The sequence below is a fragment of the Aethalodelphis obliquidens genome, unplaced genomic scaffold (assembly GCF_003676395.1).
Source record: "Aethalodelphis obliquidens isolate GAN/ISIS:26980383/991018 unplaced genomic scaffold, ASM367639v1 scaffold59, whole genome shotgun sequence".
Classification (NCBI taxonomy): Eukaryota; Metazoa; Chordata; class Mammalia; order Artiodactyla; family Delphinidae; genus Aethalodelphis; species Aethalodelphis obliquidens.
The window spans coordinates 410,299-429,843 of record NW_020838003.1 but is presented as its reverse complement, the minus strand read 5'-3'; the positions used below and the strand labels follow the sequence as shown (position 1 = coordinate 429,843).

Here is a 19,545-nt window from a genome sequence, read left to right as displayed (position 1 = left end):
AGTCATTTATATATACCTGTCACTATACACAGATCGTTCAAAAAATAATACAGGTTCCTCTGCATCTTTGAGCTTGCCATTGAGAGCAGCAAGCTGAGCTCGTATTCGACTGAGGCAGGCATATGACTGGAAGGTGAAAGACCACCGTTCAGGTTTCTCATACATCATCTGAAGAACATTCCCACCACTTTTCTGAGACGTTGTCAGTTCCTATTTTGAATTTGAAAAAGGAAACAAAAAGCAATGATCAATAGGGCTATTTTAATATTTTTTAAGTTAAAAAAATTGGATAAATAAAAAAACCCAAAAAACCCAATTTAAAAAATGGGTAGAAGACCTGAATATACATTTTCCCAAAGATATACAGATGGCTAATAGGCATACGAAAATATGCTCAACATTGCTAATTTAGAGAAACACAAATCAAGACAATGAGATATTCACACCTGCCTCTGAACACAGTGAAATTACTTATTGCTCTTACAAAATATCACAAAAGTTTACTAGTAACACTGCTTTGTTCAGATTTCTAGCCTAGCACCTTCCCTGGACAGAGTACGATGTGTTTAAGTAATTAAACAGGCAAAGCCATCTTAGGTCCCTTCCAGTATTCCTATCACACTGAAAAACTCCTGAGATACCTTGGTGGTATCTACTTGCTAATCTCTCTCCAACCACAGCATCCACTTTTCTATATTCTGTAGAGCCAATTTCCTGTTATTAGATTTTTATATAATCTGATTAAAGTCGTTTATATTAGGGAATATCTGATTTAAACCATGAATTTTTTTTAAAGAGGCTTGGTATCCTCAATGAATCATTTGCAAAAAATATAGAAAATAATTTTGAGCATCTTTCCATTGCCACTTCACTACTACAGGCCAAAGTCAGCAAATCCTAACATTCGAAGCTTCCAAATCAAAAAAAAGGGGAGGGTGGGGGTAAAGAGAAAGAAGCCACTGAAATTTCTTCCTTTTTTTTATTTTATAAATTTATTTATTTATATTTGGCTTCACTGGGTCTTCGTTGCTGAGTGCGGGCTTTCTCTAGTTGTGGTGATTGGGGGCATCACTTCATTGCGGTGTATGGGCTTCTCGTTGCAGTGGCTTCTCTTGCTGTGGAGCACAGGCTCTAGGTGCACGGGCTTCAGTAGTTGCAGCAAGCAGGCTCAGCAGTTGTGGCTCGTGGGCTCTAGAGCACAGGCTCAGTAGTTGTGAGCTTAGTCGCTCCACAGCACGTGGGATCTTCCCGGACCAGGGGTCGAACCCGTGTCTCCTGCACTGGCAGGCGGATTCTTAACAACTGTGCCACCAGGGAAGTCCCTGAAATTTCTTCCTTTGAATGACAGTATTTTCTTTCTTTTTAAATTAAAACTGACTGCACAGTAATAGAATATATTAGAATACTTTTGATATTAGAGTTGTCAGATTAAGAAAGAAAAAACAAGGGACATCCCTGACGATCCAGTGGTTAAGACTCCACACTCCCAATGCAAGGGACATGGGTTCGATCCCTGGTCAGAGAACTAAGATCCATCCTATGTGCCGCGTGGCCAAATAAAATAAAAATTTAAAAAAGGAAAGAAAGAAGAAACAAAACCCAGGACCCAGGGATGCTTCATCATCTTTTCTATGTCAAGCTATATAAAGATTCCCCCAACAGCTATACAGTCTTTAATCTTGTTTTCTAACTTTCAAGGAATAAAATATGACTGCCTAATTCCTATTCTCAATCCTAGTTCAAATACCCCTGAACACGTCCTGAAAGTTCATGCTCAATGTAGGTGGTTTTCCTCTGAGGAAAAAAAAACAAAATCCAGAAGTGTAAACATTACAACGGACCTCAGTTTCAGTTAAGAACGAAAAACCACACAAACACATGACACTTTGAGGCAGAATTTAAATTTCATACCACAAACCACATAATTAAGTGAAACTTCTTTTCAAAACTGGAAGAAAAAAAAGATAAAATGGCAAGAGGCTAACAGTCAACAATAGGGCTGTTTAGAAATACTGAGCAGATGATGAACTGAAATAAGGGTAAAGTAACTGCCTTCCCAAACTGCTTAAAGAATAAATTTAATTTTATTAGTTTCAAGGGCCTTTGTTAATTTAATTATGAACTGACTTTCCACTTATTCATCATCATCCAGGGAGAAAATGTTTCATACAAGTGAATTTTTCCAGCTAAATGAAGTATATCAACTCAACCAAAACTTTCGTGTAGTTATTTTTATAAAGAGGACAGTATTGTCTATTTTATATTCCTACCCTAGTAAGCATAGCATTTTGGAAATTACTCTTAGTAACAGAGACAACTTTATGAACACTGACTGCTGGATTTATAAGAGAACTTAGCTAAAGAGCACAAGCTGCTATTCCACACATTAAAAAAAAATTAATTAATTTTTTAAAATTTAAGAAAATATATCAGGCACAGAAACACTAGTATGAAAAGATATATGTACCCTTAGGTTCATTGCAGCATTATTTACAATAGCCAAAATATGGAAACAACCTAAGGGTCTGTAGACAGATGAATGGATAAAGATGTGGTGTATGTATACAATGGAATACTACTTGGCCATAAAAGAGAACAAAATCTTGCCATTTGAAACAACATTAATGGAACTTAAGGGTATTATGCTAAGTGAAACAGGTCAGACAGAGAAAGAAAATTCCACATGATATCATTTACATGTGGAATCAAACAAACAAAACCAAACCCCCAGCCTCACAGGTCTAGATGGGGGGTTGCCAGAGTGGAGGGAGGTAGGGGATGTGGGGTGAAATGGGTAAAGGGGATCAAGAAGTACAAATTTCCAGTTATAAAATAAATAAGCACAGCATGCGGGATAGAGTCAATGATATTGTATCAACTTAGTATGGTGACAGTACCTAGACTTCCTGTGGTGATCATTTTTACAATGTACACAAATGTTGAATCACTATATTGGACACCTGAAACTAATACAATATTATATGTCAATTATAGCTCAATAAAATATATTTAAATATTAAATACATAATATTAAATTATTAATTATCAAATAATCAAAAATATACATTAAAAAGTTTTTTTACTTGATACTAAAAGAGGGGCAGAGGTATAGTGGTATTTACATATACATGGAATTCTCTGCAGTATAAATGTTAATTCAAAACACAAAATTTAAGTCTTGGATTAGTCTGCTCTATCCCTGGTTGCATTATCTGTAGCTTACTTAGCATATATTCAAAAAAGAATGTGCTTAGGAATGTGAACACAAAGGCCATATTTAAGTTTTCTTAAAAGTTTATTTTTTATGTCTTAGATTTAGAAAATAAAGAATTTTCGTTGAAGAACTAGTAAGTTCATTACACAAAATATCCCTTCATTAAGAAAATATACTTCAATTTTAACGATAATTATAATAATATCTACTGTTTATTACTTATTTTATGCCAGGGACTACATGAAAAGTTTTACATACATTATCTCGACCCTATGAAATAGTCATTACTGACACTATTTTATAAATTTTAAAAATGGGGCTCAAAAAGGTTGAATAACTCATTAATATCAATATATCTGGTAAGCAGCAAAACTAGGATTCAAGCCTAAGACTGACAATAAAGCCATATTCTTTCCAAAATGTTGATCTGCTATTAAATACTGAAGTTATATCATATCTATAAAGCAAGTAATACTTAATTTGATTTCTTGAAGGGAGATATTCAGATACTATGTGGATAATTAACTGGTGCTGGTGCTCTGTATTTTAATAATTTTATCTTAGACATGGATAACTTTACATAATTATATAATAGAGAATTCACTAATGACATAAATACAAATTCACTAGTGAAAATACATCTGAGTTATTTTTATAAATAAAACTAACCGTGAAAAACAATTTTTTGCCTTTATCATTATCTGGGCTTACTATTTCAGGTTGTCTTTGGTGTACAAATACCTATTACCAAAATAACCATCAACTTTATTTTGTTTTGTTTTGTTTCTGGCTGCGCCCCAAGGCTTGTGGGATGTTAGCTCCCTGACTAGGGATCGAACCCGTGCCCCCTGCAATGGAAGAGCGGAGTCCTAACCACTTGGACCACCAGAGAATCCCCTAAAATAACCCATTAACTTTAAAATAAACTTCAACAACTTCTACATTGATTAATTAAACATGGCACTTTTGAGTTTAAGTTACATTAACAAATATATTTAAAGTACTTCTATTCAGAAATTGCGTGTGATAGATACTACTATGTGTTCCCTAAAACCAGGTTGTTTTTCTTCCTGGACACACAGCTAGGCTTTATTTCCCAGTCTCCCTTGTAATTAACTATAGCCAGAAGACTCAGTTCTAGCCAGTGGAAGTAGGGCAGAAGCAATGTTTATCATGTCCAGGCTGGACCCATAAAAACCTCTCAAAAGCGATGATTCTTTCTTTATTCATCAACTGGAAGCAAAAGACACCAAGGCCCTAGAGCAGCGGTTTTCAACTTCAACTCCAGGGCAGGGGTACCAAAGTATGATCCCCATAACAGCAGCATCAACCTCACTTGGGAACTTGAGAGAAATGCACATTTTCAACACCCCACTGCCAGACCTATTAAATCAAAAACTGGGGTTGAGGGCCAAGTCTTTGTTTTAACAAGTCCTCCAGGTGACTCTGCTGAACCACTAAAGTTTGAAGCACTGTCCTAGAGGTTAGATGAGCCACACATTAGAAGGGGTCTGGGTCTCTGAGTGACAGCATGGTATGCCATCCACTCAATACCATATTGTACTGTACACTGCCTGAGAAATGAAATTTTATCATCTTAAACCACAGAGACTTTACTATAGCAGCAAGTATTACCTTAAATTTACCTGATACGGACTTCCTTGGTGGCGCAGTGGTTAAGAATGCACCACAACTACTGAGCCTGCACTCTAGAGCCCACGAGCCACAACTACTGAAGCCTGTGCTCCCACAACAAGAGAAGCCACCACAATGAGAAGCCCACGCACCATAATGAAGAGTAGCCCCTGCTCACCATAACTAGAGAAAGTCTGCAAGCAGCAACGAAGACCCAATGCAGCCAAAAATAAAATTAAAAAAAAAGAATGACTTATCAAAAAATATGCTGTTGTTTCACAGATAAGTATATTTTATCCCTTCTTTCACAGAGTTACTAATTTTTCAGTGACTTCTTAGTGGTAAGAAGTGTTAGATAAAAGTAAAATAGCATTTCACAGTAAATAACAAAGATCTCCCAAAAGAATTCAGCTCACTGAGAGAAACAGACTAAAAATATCTTCCTAACAGTCTGTAGACCTCAAAAAATAGGCTAAAAGAAAGCAATTAAATCAAAGCTTTGGGCTTAAATAATAACATAAATCACCAAATAAAGCACATTGTTATTTGAAATAAATCTTTAATACAAAGACTGATAATCATCTGGGTCATATGATTTAAAGATACTCTTACCATGGGAGGAGAAGGGAGGGGAGACTACATAATCTTTCTAGGTACTTTCTCCCTCTTTATTTTGCTATAATTGGTGGGAGCTCATCGATAGTATAGCAACATTTCAGCCACTAGATGGCAGGTAAAAAACAAAACCAGCTAAACATGCAGGTGCAAATTAAATTACTGACTAGGGGAAGAGATCAAAGGTACCAGCAGCCCAACTCTTCCCATCCCAGTGTTGCTGCCAAGAAGTGTGATTAAATGGAGAACATTCGAAGTAGGACTGGCCTTACCAGAGTTGGGTCTGAAGACAGTCTACTTCTCACTATTGACAGCACGCTAAGAAAGCTTAGATTTGGATAATGGTTCACACTATAATCCCAAGGAATAGGTCAGGGATGGGTCTGGGGAAGAAGGGCCCCAGGATGAGGGAAGAAATTCCATTTCTTGAGGTCCAGGAAAAAAGAAAATATCCAAAGATACTGAGAACCCACCCACTCATTACTACCCTCACACTCCGCTACCTTATCCCCAAAATACTATCCCCACAATCTGAAACTCCACCTAAGTGGAGAGGATTAACAACATAGTAGCCTTTAATACACACACAAAATTAAAACTATCCTCCAAGAATGTACACAAATATACAAAATCCAATGAAGGTTACCAAATTGTAACATGGTGGAGACATGACTGGATTACAGGAAACTGATGAAAGTATATGTTAATGAAAGTATATGTTAACAATAACAGTAGGTTCACTTGCATGGTAGTTATAAAGAAAGTTTGGAATTTTGACTCTAGTACACAGGAAGAAAATGCTCCAGCCCATAAACATGAATATCAGATCCATGAAGCCAATTCATAAAATGGAGACAGATGCATCAATGCATCTTAGTCTGATGACATCAGTCATTAAGATAATATAACTAATTCCCCTGAGCTCTGATTCTAAGCTTAATGGACAACCTTCTTATTATAAATTGGCTTCCCATGTATATTAATGCAATGTTTTCAACCTCTCCTCTCTAACACAACTAAAGGGTTCAATACACTCCTAACACTAACAGTGATTCACTAGGACAGTCATTTTTAACCAGGAGGCATCCCACATATTTAAATTCCCAAGGGATTGTTTGTTGTTTGAAAAAGCACCAAATCCTTGAGATCTTATAAGTTCCTTCTACTGGGCCTATATAGAGAATGGGTTGACCTACATCAATGAATCTGATAATTACATTTCTCTCTGCAAATTAAAATTTTTGACATTATAGTTTTTATATATGTTCCTGTGTGCTTGGTTAATATAAGGTACACTGGGAATTCCCTGGCGGTCCAGTGGTTAGGACTCTGTGCTTCCATTGCAGGAGGCACAGGTTCAATCCTTGGTGGTCGGGGAACTAAGCCGTGCAGTGCGACAAAAAAAAAAAAAAAAAAAAGTAAGGTACACTGAGAGGCAGAAACATTTAATGTGCCAACAAACCAGTTATACATGTTTAATATGAGTTAGAAGCTATGATATTAAAATTAGAATGGACCTTAAATGAAGGTCACCTAATCCAATCTAGTCTAACATTCCCCCAATGAAAGAGTTCCTTCTGTATTTCTCACATTGGTTTAATTTGGCTACTTTCTACCTAACCCCTGAGAATGACTGCACTGACAGTTGACCCCAGAAATGAGGGGGAGAAAGACTATTTTTAGAACACAGGTCTCTCATTTCTAAATGTAAGCAAACTTGAATAGGGCACTTTGAAAGAGGCCACAAGACATACTTTAAGAGGCAAAAATGCAGGGTGAGGGAAGACAGAAGATCCAAAGGAAAATGGGCAAAAGAACCTGAAAAGGGACTTTACAAAAGGAATCCAAATGGCAAATTAATTAATTAATTAAAGGAGCACCATCTCATTAGCAATCAGGAAAATATAAATTTAAACATAAAAGATATTAAATGTTCGACAGAATAATAAAATTTAGGAAGCTGGACAATACTAAATACTGGCAAAGGGGTGGACCAGTGACAGCTTCAGTACACTGTGGGGAATGTAAACTGGTAAAACCATTTCAGAAAACGGGCATCAAACACATACCCACCACCCAGTAATTTTACTTCTTATTCCAAGAGAAACCCTTGCATGTGTACACCAGGATTCATATTCCTAACAGGGCTGTTTTTACAGCAACTAAAGTAGGAACTGCTCAAAAACTGATTAAAGGTATAGAATGGACCAACAGTGATATATGAACACAACTGAATACCATATGGCAATGAAAATGAACAAGCTATAGCTGCATGCAACAATATAGACAAATTTCACAAACTTATTAAGCAAAATAAGCAAGAGGAAAAGGAATGCAAACAGATGATTTCATTTATACAACATTAAAAAACAGACAAAACATTATATTTCTTAGAGATATGTTCATGTACATAAAATTCTTTTTAGAAAGCAGAAAAATTATTATCACAAGAATTATTTTATGTGAGTGATTACCCCTAGCGGAGTTATTACCCTTGGGAAGGAGATACTGTGACCTGAGAAGAACAAACAGGGACTTCTTGAACGAGAAGGTAATGGTCTATTTCTTGACCTGGGTGATGGTTACAAAGATGATAGCCTTCAAATTGTTCTTTAAACTGTACATAGGTTTATATACTTTTCTATAGTTATATCATATGTCAATAAAAAATGTTAAAAGAAGCAAATAAATTTACCCACTTTAAAACTCTACTTAAGGCTAACTCTGCCCTTCCTCAAAGACCAGACTGAAATATCAATTTCTTAAGAAGATGGAGTCCATATGGGAAGGAAGTCCCTTCAGGGTTTAGTCCTAGATTATTCAAAGGATTGGGGTGTAGTGAGTTGGGTCCCAGACCTAAAGTTAACTATGTTTGGCAAACAGGTATTTGAGAAAATACTTGTGGTTATTAAAAACCAGTGTCCCCAAAGTCTGCAGAGTACCTTGGCTGGTGACTCCTCCTTGTATATATGATTCACATTTTAAATATTCAATTATTATTCCTAGATTCCCTAGACCAACAGCTAAACTTTTAAAATGAGACTTTTTTTTCAAAACCTCTCTGTCCTCCTCAGACCTAACAAAGTAAGTTTCTAGCACACATTTCCATTTTTCCATTTCTGCTATGCTGCTTTCAATTTCAATTCTCATTTCTCCAGAAATAAAAATCTTAGCAATCAGATCTCTCTTCATACACATACAATAAAGTTTGCTGTAAAGAATGGAATTTAATGATTATGCCCTCTTTCTCATTTGTAGTGTAGGATGGAAAGTTCTGGGAAATTGAAACTTGTGTCCAGGGTGAAAGTCCGACATGAACGAAAGTACAAAAATAATGGCTGTCTCTAAGACAAAAGTCCTGAAAAATAAACTAGTAAAATTCAGCTATTGGGTAGCTGTTTTTGCTTTTCTTATTTACCTATTTTTAAACAAAATGTAAAAAGCCACGCAAGAAATTTAACTTAAAATTAGATTTTTTAAAAATGTTTTAATTGGGCTTCCTGGTGGCACAGTGGTTGAGAATCTGCCTTCTAATGCAGGGGACACGGGTTCGACCCCTGGTCTGGGAGGATCCCACATGCCGCGGAGCAACTAGGCCCGTGAGCCACAACTACTGAGCTTGCGCGTCTGGAGCCTGTGCTCCGCAACAAGAGAAGCCGTGATAGTGAGAGGCCCGCGCACCGCGATGAAGAGTGCCCCCTGCTTGCCACAACTAGAGAAAGCCCTCGCACAGAAACGAAGACCCAACACAGCAAAAATTAATTAATTAATAAACTCCTACCCCCAACATCTTCTTTAAAAAAAAAAAGTTTTAATTAATTTTTTAAAACTTTTAAAATTCTACTTAGATGCAATGGAGTGCATAATCTTAAGTGCATAGTTCAATGCGTGTTATACATATATATACACTTCCACATAACTACTGCCCAATAAAGATACAGACTTAGAGATATATTTAAAACTTTGTTTGTTTGCTTTTTTAAAATTTATTTATTTTTGGCTGCATGGGGTCTTTGCTGCTGCGTGTGGGCTTTCTCTAGTTGTGGCGAGCGGGGGCTGCTCTTCATTGCAGTGTGCGGGCTTCTCACTCCAGTGGTATCTCTTGCTGTGGAGCACAGGCTCTAGGCACACGGGCTCAGTAGTTGTGGCTTGCGGGCTCCAGAGTGCAGGCTCAGTAGTTGTGGTGCACAGGCTTCGTTGCTCCGTGGCATGTGGAATCGTCCAGGACCAGGGCTTGAACCCGTGTTCCCTGCACCAGCAGGAGGATTCTTAACCACTGTGCCACCAGGGAAGCCCTATATTTGAAAGTTTTATTGCAAAAGGAAAAAAAACAAAACAAAACAAATCCAAGAATACAACTGTTCTCTAAATCAAAAATTTTTATTTTATTAAATAAAGTTTATTTTCATACCTTAAATTCATCCTGAGTACTCTGAACATTGCACCACCTGGCAACAGGTTCAGGAACCACTTCCCAATCCTCACAGACTTGTTTAAGGATATTCACAAATGTTGACTTCCCAGCAGCTGTTGTGAGAGGAAAAGTGAAACTGAGGAAGGAAATTTATCAGGAAAAAAATGCCAAGACAGCCATCAGCTTTTACAAAATTTATGATAGCAAACAATAGAAAAAAGAAAAGCATTCGATTTTCTAAACTTTCTCTTTTAGACTTCATTTAAATGAAAAGTAAAAGGATCCCTGCCCACCTGTATTAAGCTCATTTGTTTGTACTGATTTTAGTTTACCAAAGCCATGGAACAGAATTTTAAAAATTCTAGGGAATTTCCTGGAGGTCCAGTGATTAGAACTCCGCACTTCCAATTCAGGAGGGATGGGTCCCATCCCTGGTCTGGTCCAGGAACTAAGATCCCGCAAGCCGCTCAGCGCGGCCAAAAAAAAAAAAAAAAAAAGGTAAAAATTCTAGTCCTAGACTTACTTTCCTTAACAAAACAGAGATAACTGTGGAAAGTGGTTAAGGCTATTATCCCACTTAATTAGGTATGTAATTTTGGGCAAGTCACTGAACCTCTCAGAACCTGTTTCCTCATAATACAATGGAGACTGTAATAATAATACCCTCCTCATGGAAACTGCTGTGATAAATAAGTAAACTATCACAACAGTGACAGTCATTCCAGGCTCTTGCATTTTCAAAATTTTCCTCTCTACTGGCTCTATTTGTTCAGTTTACAAACAAACTCAGGTTTTTCCTATCTAAAACCAATCTAGAAACAACCAAATAAACCACAAAATTAATATAAAGATGCATCCAGGGAATTCCCTGGTGGTCCAGTAGTTAGGACTCTGAGCTCTCACTGCCAAGGGCCAGGGTTCAATCCCTGGTCGGGGAACTAAGATTCAACAAGCCAAGCAGTGTGGCCAGGAAAAAAAAAAAAAAAAAAAGCATCCAATTCCCAGAGTTTTAGGATGGGAAATAATATGATTATTATTATATGACACTAATTATCATATGACACTATGGCTAACAGAAATTATAAAAATATTTTTGCAAAACACTTCCTACAAGCAATAGCCAAGTTTTTTCTGCTTCACTTTTATGGTTCTGTGCACTCTATCAAACTCCTTAAAAAAAAAAAAAAAGTTGTATAGACTTTACTTCTCCCTGATCATTCACTAGTTTCTGAGATATCTAGAAGGAAAAAAAGAAAACAGTTTGGGTGTAACCAAGACATTATATTCACTATTTTAAAATTATCTGGGAGGGCTTCCCTGGTGGCGCAGTGGTTGAGAGTCCGCCTGCCGATGCAGGGGACACGGGTTCGTGCCCGGGTCCGGGAAGATCGCACATGACGCGGAGCAGCTAGGCCCGTGGGCCATGGCCACTGAGCCTGCGCGTCCGGAGCCTGTGCTCCGTGGGAGAGGCCACAACTGTAAGAGGCCCGTGTACCAGGGAAAAAAAAAATCTGGGAATTCATTCAATTTAATAGTAGGGAAAGTCTTGACCTAGAATTTGACAGGGTTTAACAATACTCTTAATGACCACCACACCCTTCCTATCTGAAGTCACCAAATGTGATTATATTAGTCATCTCTGGTCAGCATGATGTTTTCTCTCTCTCTCCATATATATGAATACAAATGCACACGCACACAGATAAACATATAAAAAACAGCAACTGAAGCAAAGCCTCCTCTTCCTTATAAACGGGATCCAAAGAGGGCAAAAAGAACTTACCTTTGACTTGAAGAACTATAATCAAACCTAAAACATTACATAGGTCGATAGAAAAGAAAAAAAAAAAAGAGGAAGGGTCAATCAGAAGGTAACACAGAGAGAAGAGTTAAGAAGCAAAACACAAAAGTCATATTACCACCAGAGGACAGGCAAAAAACTTTTAAGGATAAACTAGATGACCATGAGGTTTAATCATAGGAAAAACACTGGTGGACCACAAATTTCATGTGAAGAGGGTAAGCACAGAAACTGTAAGGCATTAAGAAGTGAATGGAAGCATATAAAACGTTCACCAGACATTCACTGAGCTAGATGGAGGAAGGAAGGAAAACATGATGTTCAGAAAGAGCACCCAAGGAACACATTAAAACACCAGCCATCAGCTAGAGTCTGAAAGCACTTAAGGCTAGAGCATTCAGCTTTCTTCTGATACTGCTTACAAACAGAAAAAGTTCATGTGGTCATACTCTGAAATTTTAAGAGTAATAACAGTTACTCTCTAAAATTACTCTTTATTTCAAGCAGTGTAAAAATAGTTACCTGCAGTTCCCAATCAGACTAATATCCAGTTCCTTAACTTTTGAGGAGGAAATGGGGGGCTTGAAAATAAGCTAATTAATAAATTAAAATTCTAGGAAGGCAAAGGAGAACAAGAACCAAGGACACTGATGTTAATACTTTAAAAAGTCATGGGACCTAACAAAATTATTAATGCCAAGTAGGCATAATGATGCCAAAAATCATTCTATACAGACCATTAAGATGAGAAGTAGGTAAGGACTCCAAAATCTAACGTAAGAGAGTAATTTAGTTAGAGAACATGAGAAAACAAGTTACATGAGTATGAAATGAAAATGACCAGTTAAAGTTCAAATTCTAGAAAACAGACGAATCAAGAAATAGTCTTCTATAAACAGATTAGCAATTTGTACATATATGGCTTATTTGGGTCTGGCAAATAAGGCGGAGGGCACATGAACAACAGTATAAGAGCATTAATAAACAGCAAATGACAAAGCTGCAGTGTCAGGGAAAACAGTTAAGTGGTAAGTGACATATCCCATCTAAAGAGCAAATGGTTCTCTTACAGAAACACAGTGCTACCAGATCTTCAGATTTTTCAAGAGAAGCCAAGAACCTAGATGTTTATGGGAAATCTCAACATTTGTAAATGCTAGCAACTAATTAAAAATGTTTTTTTCAAAGTTGGGCATGCCAATATTGTGTAACTGCAGGCCATCAGTTTGCAACTCCTTCCAGTGTGGGTAATGGGGAGGTCAGAGAATTTTAAGCAAGGGATAACACAATCACATTTGTATACACAAAGACTGCTCTGGGAGAATTCTGAGAAATTGGAGAGGGGGTGATATATTAGGAAATTATTTTAGGTGCTGAAAAGATTAAAGATGCTTGGAAGGAAGTAAATTTCCAGATATGATACATTGCTTCAGTGGATTTAGGAAAGGGAAGGGATTGTGGTATAAATCTGAGAGGTTGTTCATTCAAATTTACTTTTGAAAAGGTTTTGTTCATCTACTTTCTCCTGTCTTTATACATGGTCTTCTATATCCAATAAGTAGCTGTGAGGAATCATACTAGTAAACATTCACCTTCAAAGAACTTATCCAGCTAAGAAGAAATGAGAGTCTATTACATTGATCTTTCCCACTGGTGCCTTAATATTGGAGCAATGAAACAAGATGTCCTCTTTGACGGTGTGTCCAGCTTTCCCTATTCCTTGGAATGCTGCTAAAGCACCTGTTTGCCTTGCCTTTTAAAAGAAGTACAAGTGCTTTCAGCACAGTAAGAATTAAAATTTGCTGTATGCATGAATGGCCAGTACCTAACTTGGAACCAAAAAAACCAAAATCCTATCAAAACAGGAAGTACCAGGCATAGGTTTCCTGTGGTAGGAAATAGAGAAGAATTGGACGTTCTCATGTATCTTGCAAAATGACATCTGGGTTAAGAACAGAAACAGCAGTGGTCTTTGAATCATAACACAATGTTTACTTGGATGTTGGGTAGGGAGTGAGGAACTCCTTCTGCTAAGATCATTTAAAAATTCTTTCCTTGTACTTGAATGTTTACAGCAGTTTTATTCATAATCTAAATACTGGAAACAATCCAAATGTCCACCATTGGGAGAGAGAAATTGTGGTATATCCGTGCAGTGGAATAGTACTCAGAAACAAAAAAGAACAAACCACAGATACAAGCAACATGAATAAATGTAAAAGCATTATGCTAAACTAGAGAAGCAAGACACAAAAGGCTACATACTCTATGAATCCATTTATATGACATTCTGAAAAAGGCAAAACTTACAGGATTAGAAATCAGATTACCGCTTGTCAGGGGATAGGAATGGAGAGGAGACTGACTACAAAGAAGCAAGAGGGAACTTTCTGCAGGGATGGAGATGTTCTGAATCTTGATCATGGTGGTAGTAAAACACTGTATGTTTGTCAAACCTCATAGAGGGGTATACCTAAAAAGGAATCCTTTAACTTATGTATATTGCACCTCAAGAACTGACATACAGACACATCCAAAAAAAACACCACACACCGCAAAAACAAAACCCTTCCCAAACAAAGAGGATGAAAGGGACCCCAAGCGCGCCTCACAAGGCCCGCAGGCCTAGGCCGGCCGCCTGACGCCCAGGGGTCACGGACACCCTCGTGGCACGGGAGGGAAGCTGGAGAGGCAAGAGAAGGGTGCTTTCGGCGGCTGGGGAATTTGAGGGCGCGTCTGCAAGCACAGGAGCAGGCTGGGAGGAAAGCCCTCAATGAGGAGGAGCAGGGATGAAGCGAAGGGGCGCTTCAGCCGCCGCTGCCGCGACTACCCCTGCTTTGGGACCAACACTTCCCGAGGCTCCTTACCGATGTTCCCTTCGATGGAAATTTTCTTGATGCGGGTCCCCTCAGAGCTGGCTGCGGGAGATGGGCAGCTCCTCTTGGGTGGGGTGGCCATGCCTCGTCTTGTGGCGGCCCCGAGCGCGTCGGGCAGGGAGCGCTGGGAGGTGGTCGAAGGTGTGCGCGACTGGGCCGCCGCCGCCGCGGAGCTCGCCTTAACCGCAGGCTCTCTGGCCGGCGGGTACCCGGGTTTGATTTTGGCGCGCGGCTGCCGCTGCCGACTGAGGCGGGACTGTGAAGTGGCCGCCCGCCCAGCGGGGAAGCCACGCCCCCGCCTTCCCCTAAACCTGAGTTCCCTCCCGGGCCCCTCCGCCGGAGCCCGCCTCGCGCGGGGCCCCTGCGTGCGCGCCCAGCACGAAGGGTCACGGGGAGCGGGGGGGGCGGGGCCGCGCGCGCGCAGGCGCTTCTCTGCCCAGAAGGCGGTGGCAGGGAGGGTTCCCTGAATCTTGTGGGAATCCGGGCGGGTGCCCAAGGTCGAAAAGCGCTCGAGGGTAGAGGTCGTGCCACCTGCCCTCGTCACCAGGAGTGGGCCGGGCTTTGGGGAACTCGTTTGTCCCGTGGGGTTTGTGGGTTCTGAGCGTCTGGACCGAATTGGTTGGACTTGAAACTTTGAACTTGTCAGGGGTGAGGCAGTGAGTAGTAGAAAAACGAAACGGATTACCCTGTGTTCTCAGCCTGGAGGCTATCATCAGGCCAGGTGGCGCTGGGAATGTATTGCAGTCTTACTGTGTGCCAGACATTATTTTGAACGTTTTTCATTGGTTAACTAGCAATCAAGTGCCAGAGATCCTACCGTTAGCCCCATTTATCAGTGAGGAAACAGGCACTGAGGAGGGATGTTGAAAGTCTCAAAGTCAGTGTGAGTGGAACTGGGATGGGAATTGAAGTATTCAGATGCCACACCACAGGAAGCCTTTTCTGATCTCTCATATCCTGATTTGGATGCCCCATTTATGCTGAAGGGGAGCAGAAGGTGCCACCCCCAAATTTGCCACTTTGGCATATTACTTTGAATTAAATAAGGACACTCTGACCGTCCTTTGTTCCTCCTGAAGGCAGGGGCTAACTCTCCCATATAAAAGTTACCTTCCCTGTACCAGGAGGGTAGAAGGCAACCTATCGCCAGACTGGGAATTTAGGGCAGAGAAGACTGGATAAATAAACCTTGTTACTGTTTCAACAATTTACTACACCAGGCCCAAACCCCTTCGTCTTGTCAATTCATCACAAATTTATTGTTTCTTTGTCTAAAGGATATAAAAGCTTCCTGCTTTAGTCATTTCATTGAGTCTTACATTTTTATGGGGCTCCCGTATGTAATTAAATGTTTTTCTCCTGTTAATTTTATGTCAACTTCATTATTAGACCAGCACCTAAAGAGGGAAAATTTCTCTGCCCTACAATGCTGTGAAGAAGTTACCACACTGGGTAGGTTTCTGTTCAGCATGACTATAAGCTTAATTAAATCTGCATACCCTACACCTAGCACATAGTCAACAAATGTATGTTGAATTTTTGAATGCCTACTTACGTGCCATGTCCTCTGCTAGATGACTCATCTAGCTGGGGACAAATGCAGTGTAGAAACGCCCAGAGGAATTTGTTTTTAATCACGGTAAAGACCTAGTAAACAGGCCACTCCCCAGTCTAGAAGTTCCCAAGTTCAAATTGTCTACATAAACCATAGGCCCTATTATTCTTTCCTACCTTACAACCAACATCAGACCTGAAATGCATCAAAAGGTGGAGTAAGAAGAAGGGGGTAAATGGTGAATCTTTTCTCAGAAATAGAAGGCAGAAATCAAAATGTGATTCCATGGGGAACTCTAGGATGAAAACAGAAAAAATCATTTTTTGTAAATTCCCTATTTCATTATGGTAGTATTTTATGTATATTACTTTTGTTTATCCCCACAGTAATTAGTAGCAGGATCCTTGAAATGAAAAAGGCCTGAATACTTGTCATGGGGATGGCAAGGAAGCTGGGGAAGCTACTAGGTTTTTGTTTTATTATATTCTGGTCCCACTGAGCAGATTGCGGGATCTTAGTTCCCCAACCAGGGATCAAGCCCAGGCCCCCAGCAATGGAAGCTCGAAGTCCTAACCACTGGACTGCCAGGGAATTCCTGTTACTAGGTATTATATTCCACACCCAAACTTGGGGGGAAAAAAACATGTAATGGTAAGGGTTTTGGCAGCTACTGAGAGAGTAATAAGGCAAGGTAAGTCTCTGAGACCTTAGTGGAACTCACTAAGTCCCATGTGGATCTGACAAGGATGTTTGGGGTTGAGGATTAAAAATCTCCAAGTGTGGTTCCCCCTCCACCAAACCAAACCAGACAAAAAACAACTAAACAAAAACAAAAACCACAAAAGAAGTACTTGTATAGTGCAGTGACTGAGAGTTTAAGCACTGGATAATTAAAGACTGGTTTCAAATCCCAGTTCTGCCAGTGTCTGGCTGTGAGAACTTGAGTTCCTCCAAGCTGAAGAGTGTACCTCAAAAATACAAATAGGGAAACAGGAAACCTAGCTCTTTTGACATCAATTTCAGCATAATTTCCCATTATGGAGCATAACCAGTCGATAACACAAGAAAGAGACTAGAGAAAAGCACTCTCAAAAGTACCTCCCTGATTTTTGTCCACAATCCCTTATCTGAAACTCTTGTAGTCAACTCTGTTTCAGAATTTTTAAAATTTTGGAATTTATGGGACTTCCCTGGTGGCGCAGTGGATAAGACTCTGCGCTCCCAATGCAGGGGCCTTGGGTTCAATCCTTGTTCGGGGAACTAGATCCCACATGCATGCCACAACTAAGAGTTCACATGCCACAACTAAGGAGCCCACCTGCCACAACTAAGGCCCGGCACAACCAAGTAAATAATTTTTTTTTAATTTTGGAATTTAGAAAAGAAATATAGTTATATACCACATATATTATGTAACCATTCCTCACCCTCCTGCAAAAGTGTTAAGTACACTAACATTTTGCAGTGAAACATGTTTTCACATTAAGTAGAATAAAGGCTATTAACCTCAGATCAGGTTAAGTTTGCAGTGAATTCAAGAAAATACTTTGTTTTCTGAGCGTTTCAGATGTTGGAATTACAGATAAAAGACAGGGTATTAGAGCAGGGGTCCCCAACCCCCTGTTAGAAACCCGGCTGCAAAGCAGGAGGTGAATGGCAGGTGAGCGAGGGAAGCTTCACCTGCCACTCCCCATCACTCCCCATTGCTCGCATTACCGCCTGAACCCCACCCCCGCTCCCCCCGCCCCCTGTCCGTGGAAAAATTGTCTTCCACAAAACCGGTCTCTGGTGCCAAAAAGGCTGGGGACCTCTGTATTAGAGCACTCAATCAGGTGTGAGCATGCTACCATCTCAACCCTTCCTTGCCAGAAATTTTACTACTCCTTCAAGTTAGGAATTCCTTTTCTCCAGCGGTAATGCTGGTATAACTAAAGAATGAGACAGGGTCTCCTAACTGATGACATACAAGTTTATTAAGAAAACTCTAGGGATTTCCCTGGTGGTCCAGTGGCTAAGACTCCGAGCTCCCAATGCAGGGGGCCCGGGTTCGATCCCTGGTCAGGGAACTAGATCCCACACGCCCCAAATAAGAGCCCGCATGCGCAACTAAAAAAAAAAAAAAAATTTCCGCGTGCCGCAACTAAGACCCGGCACAGCCAAATAAATAAATAAATAAAACTCTAAACCAACTGAGAAAATGAGAACAAAGGCTGAAAAAATAAGAGGTCTTGAACATTGATAAGTAGTGGTTACATGGCCCCTGCATTTGTGTACACCAACCCAACAACTTCTGTAAAAGGATGTTTATCAACTTAATAAACTTGCTTATAAATTTCTACTTGCAACCTTCATTACTACCTAGAAAACAGAAGGATGCAGAAGCCATCATAACAGCAAGATTGGGAGAGTGCTTCCAGCAAGTCTGAAGTGTGACAGCAAAATAGCATACTAGCAGGGCATAGGAGCAAGCCAGCAGCCCTATATTAGCAAAGGAACATATATTTTGCTGCATGCTTGTAAAGGTGAACTTAAGTCATCAAGAAAACATGACACTGTAATCATTATGCTGTTCGTAACAGTATCTATGAAGCATGGCTGTTTAAGCATTAAAGAAATAATTTAGAACCTTTGTTACCAAAATGCATCATTCCATACAATATTATATAGTAAAGAACCATATAAATTCAGTACAGTAGAAGCAAATGAACCTAATTAGTAAAACAGTTAATTTTTATATGTGTATATTTCTTTACATACAGTAGACGCTTTGTACGTACTATACATGCATAATAACAAGGTTTTTTTTTTTTTTTTTTTTTTTGCTGTACGCGGGCCTCTCACTGTTGTGGCCTCTCCCGCCGCGGAGCACAGGCTCCGGACACGCAGGCTCAGCGGCCATGGCTCACGGGCCCAGCCGCTCCGCGGCATGTGGGATCTTCCCGGACCGGGGCACGAACCGGTGTCCCCATCATCGGCAGGCGGACTCTCAACCACTGTGCCACCAGGGAAGCCCTAACAAGGTATTTTTTATTAAAGCGTGCAGGCACAGTCCACATCAGCATGGACTGGCATTTTCTACTCCTAGTCTTCATCTCAAATACCAATTAGTGACACTGGGCAACTATGGCTACTACCATCAAAATATTCTCAACCTAATGGTCTAAACACAATTTCCTCTAAACATAAATACCTCTAAATAATGATACTCTAAGAATACTCTAAAATACACATTTCCTTTTGGAACTTAGGTATCAGGGTAAAATGAGGATTCTCCCATACTGTTTATTCTTTAATGGTCTGTAATGAAGACAAAATATTAGATAAAAGCTTAATGGAAAGGTGAACAAATAATTATTTTGCTAATTATTCTCATGGTAATAGTATATTTAAAGAAAATAAACAAAACCACTGGCCTCAAGGTCAAGCATATTTGGG

The 19,545-nt window shown here is 39.6% G+C and overlaps 1 protein-coding gene across 5 annotated transcripts in view; it reads right to left on the bottom strand.

Moving 5' to 3' along the window:
- Positions 1–14,897, bottom strand: part of DCK (deoxycytidine kinase) — a 57,716-nt gene extending 42,819 nt beyond the window's left edge. For 3 of the 5 annotated variants that reach the window (XM_027087469.1, XM_027087468.1, XM_027087471.1), the window contains exons 1-3: positions 14,547–14,897; positions 9,876–9,991; positions 17–210 (exon numbers count right to left, since the gene is read on the bottom strand). In XM_027087469.1, the coding sequence (XP_026943270.1) occupies positions 17–210; positions 9,876–9,991; positions 14,547–14,637 (401 nt within the window). In that variant the 5' untranslated portion in view covers positions 14,638–14,897. The remainder of the gene's footprint in view (positions 1–16; positions 211–9,875; positions 9,992–14,546) is intronic. The other 2 variants (XM_027087470.1, XM_027087467.1) reach the window with 2 other exon arrangements.
- Positions 14,898–19,545: the final 4,648 nt, after the last annotated feature.